Genomic DNA, 2,397 nt, shown 5'->3' with positions numbered 1-2,397 from the left:
GGCTCTGCGCCGTCTGCGGGGACAACGCCGCCTGCCAGCACTACGGCGTGCGCACCTGCGAGGGCTGCAAGGGCTTCTTCAAGGTGAGCGGGGCCAGGGGCCGGCAGGGCATGGGCAGTGGGCAGCGGGTAGTGGGCATTGAAGTGCTGTGGGCAGTGAGCAATGGGCAGGGCACGGGCAGAGCTGTGGGCAGTGGGCAATGGGCAATGGGCATTGCAGAGCTGTGGGCAGTGGGCAATGGACAGGGCAATGCTTTGGGCAGAGCAGTGGGCAATGGACAGGGCAGCAGCAGGCAGGGCATGGGCAGCACTCTGGGCAGTGGGCAATGGGCAGGGCAGAACTGTGGGCAGCGGGCAGAACTGTGGGCAATGAGCAGTGCTGTGGGCAGTGGACAGTGGGCAGAGCATCTAGCAGGGCACGGGCAGGGTGTGGGGCAGCGGGCAGAGCTGTGGGCAGTGCTGTGGGCAGTGGGCAATGGGCAGGGCAGAGCTGTGGGCAGCGGGCAGAACTGTGGGTAGTGAGCAGGGCACGGACAGAGCAGTGGGCAGCGGGCAGTGCTGTGGGCAGCGGGCAGCAGCGAGCAGGGCATGGGCAGAACTGGGGGCAGCGGGCAATGGGCAGGGCAGCAGGCAGTGCTGTAGGCAGCGGGCAGTGCAGTGGACAGAGCTTTGGGCAGTGGACAGTGGCCAGGGCAGTGCCGGGCAGGGCATGGGCAGGGTGTGGGGCAGCGGACAGCGGGCAGTGAGCAGGGCAGAGCAGTGGACAGCGGGCAGCGCTGTGGGCAGCAGACAGTAGGCAGGGCACGGACAGGGTGTGGGGCAGCAGGCAGAGCTGTGGGCAGCGGGCAGAGCTGTGCACAGTGGGTAGTGGGCAGTGCACTGGACAGAGCAGTGGACAGCGGGCAGCACTGTGGGCAGCAGACAGTGGGCAGAGCATCGAGCAGGGCACGGGCAGGGTGTGGGGCAGCAGACAGCTCTGTGGGCAGCGCTGTGGGCAGCGGGCAGTGCACTGGACAGAGCAGTGGACAGTGGGCAGTGGGCAGTGGGCAGAGCATCGAGCAGGGCACGGGCAGGGTGTGGGGCAGCGGGCAGTGCTGTGGGCAGCAGACAGTGCTGTGGGCAGTGCTGTGGACAGTGGGCACTGGACAGAGCTGTGGACAGCGGGCAGCACTGTGGGCAGCGGGCAGTGGGCAGAGCATCGAGCAGGGCACGGGCAGGGTGTGGGGCAGGAGGGGACCCTGCGGGGCCGGGAGCCCGCAGATGGAAATGGGTTAGGACAGAGAACTGCGTCTGAGCTAACCATGTGGAACAGAATTCCCTGTGGTAAAATTAAGTGATCTCTTTATTTCACCATCCTGATTGAATAATCTTATCATTTTAAATAGAGAAGGTCTCCAAGGAATGTAAATAATATGAATGCCCACGGATTTGTATTTACTGAGCGTCTCTTTCCCTCCTCTTGGCATATAAAACACGGCTAGGAGCTGCGAGGTTAGCTTGGATGTTAACGCTGTCAATTTTCTCCTGTTAAATGCCCTGGAAAAAAAAAAAGAAGAGAGGGAAAGGAAAGGAAAAATAAATAAGAGGGAAAAAAGGAAATTAAATATAGGAGGCAAAGGAAATAAAAGGGGGAAAGGGAAAAGGAAATAAAGGGAGGAAAAGGAAAAGAAAATCTTAAAAGGTGAGAAGAAAAAAAACTGAAAAGGGAAAAAATGGAAATAACAGAAAAGAAAAATGTAAAAGGGAGAAAAGATTAAAGGGAAAAAAAGAATGGGGGGAAGGGAAATGAAGATAGAAAAAATAAAGATTAAATAGGGAAAAATAAAGATTAAAAGGGGAAAAATAAAGATAAAAGGGGACAAAGAAAATAAAGTGAAAAATTTGAAAGCAGGAAAAGAAAATGAAGGGAAAAGGGAAGAAAATAAAGCGGAAAACCGGGAAAAAATAATAAAGAGGGGAAAAAGGAAAAGCAAATGAAGGGGAAAGGAGGTAGAAGCAAACGCAGGCAGGAGCGGGGAGGCAGCGGAGGTGCGGGGCTCGCAGCCCCTGGCCGCCCTGACGCTGCTGTCCCCGCTGTCCCCGTGTCCCCGCTTGCTGTCCCCGCTGTCCCCTGCTCTCGCTGCCCCCGCTGTCCCTGCTCGCTGTCCCCGCTGTCCCCGCTTGCTGTCCCCGCTGTCCCTGCTCGCTGTCCCCGTGTCCCCGTGTCCCTGCTGTCCCCGTCCCCGCTGTCCCGCAGCGCACGGTGCAGAAGAACGCCAAGTACGTGTGTCTGGCCAACAAGAACTGCCCGGTGGACAAACGCCGCCGCAACCGCTGCCAGTACTGCCGCTTCCAGAAGTGCCTGGCCGTCGGCATGGTCAAGGAGGGTGAGTGTCCGTGTGTCCGTGTGTCCGTGTGT

At 58.2% G+C, this 2,397-nt stretch overlaps 1 protein-coding gene across 1 annotated transcript in view; it reads left to right on the top strand.

Annotated features, from left to right (window-relative positions):
- Positions 1 to 5: 5 nt before the first annotated feature.
- Positions 6 to 2,397, top strand: part of LOC130586952 (nuclear receptor subfamily 4 group A member 2) — a gene marked incomplete at its 5' end in the record, with an annotated part of 5,770 nt that continues 3,378 nt past the window's right edge. Inside the window, 2 exons of the mRNA XM_057387888.1 lie at positions 6 to 83; positions 2,236 to 2,375. Of these exons, the coding sequence (XP_057243871.1) occupies positions 6 to 83; positions 2,236 to 2,375 (218 nt within the window). The remainder of the gene's footprint in view (positions 84 to 2,235; positions 2,376 to 2,397) is intronic.

Source organism: Malurus melanocephalus, unplaced genomic scaffold, assembly GCF_030028575.1.
Source record: "Malurus melanocephalus ecotype Western Australia unplaced genomic scaffold, MMel_1.1 scaffold_1420, whole genome shotgun sequence".
Lineage (NCBI taxonomy): Eukaryota > Metazoa > Chordata > Aves > Passeriformes > Maluridae > Malurus > Malurus melanocephalus.
The sequence above is the reverse complement of the archived record's forward strand: the minus strand, read 5'-3'. Positions and strand labels throughout refer to the sequence as shown.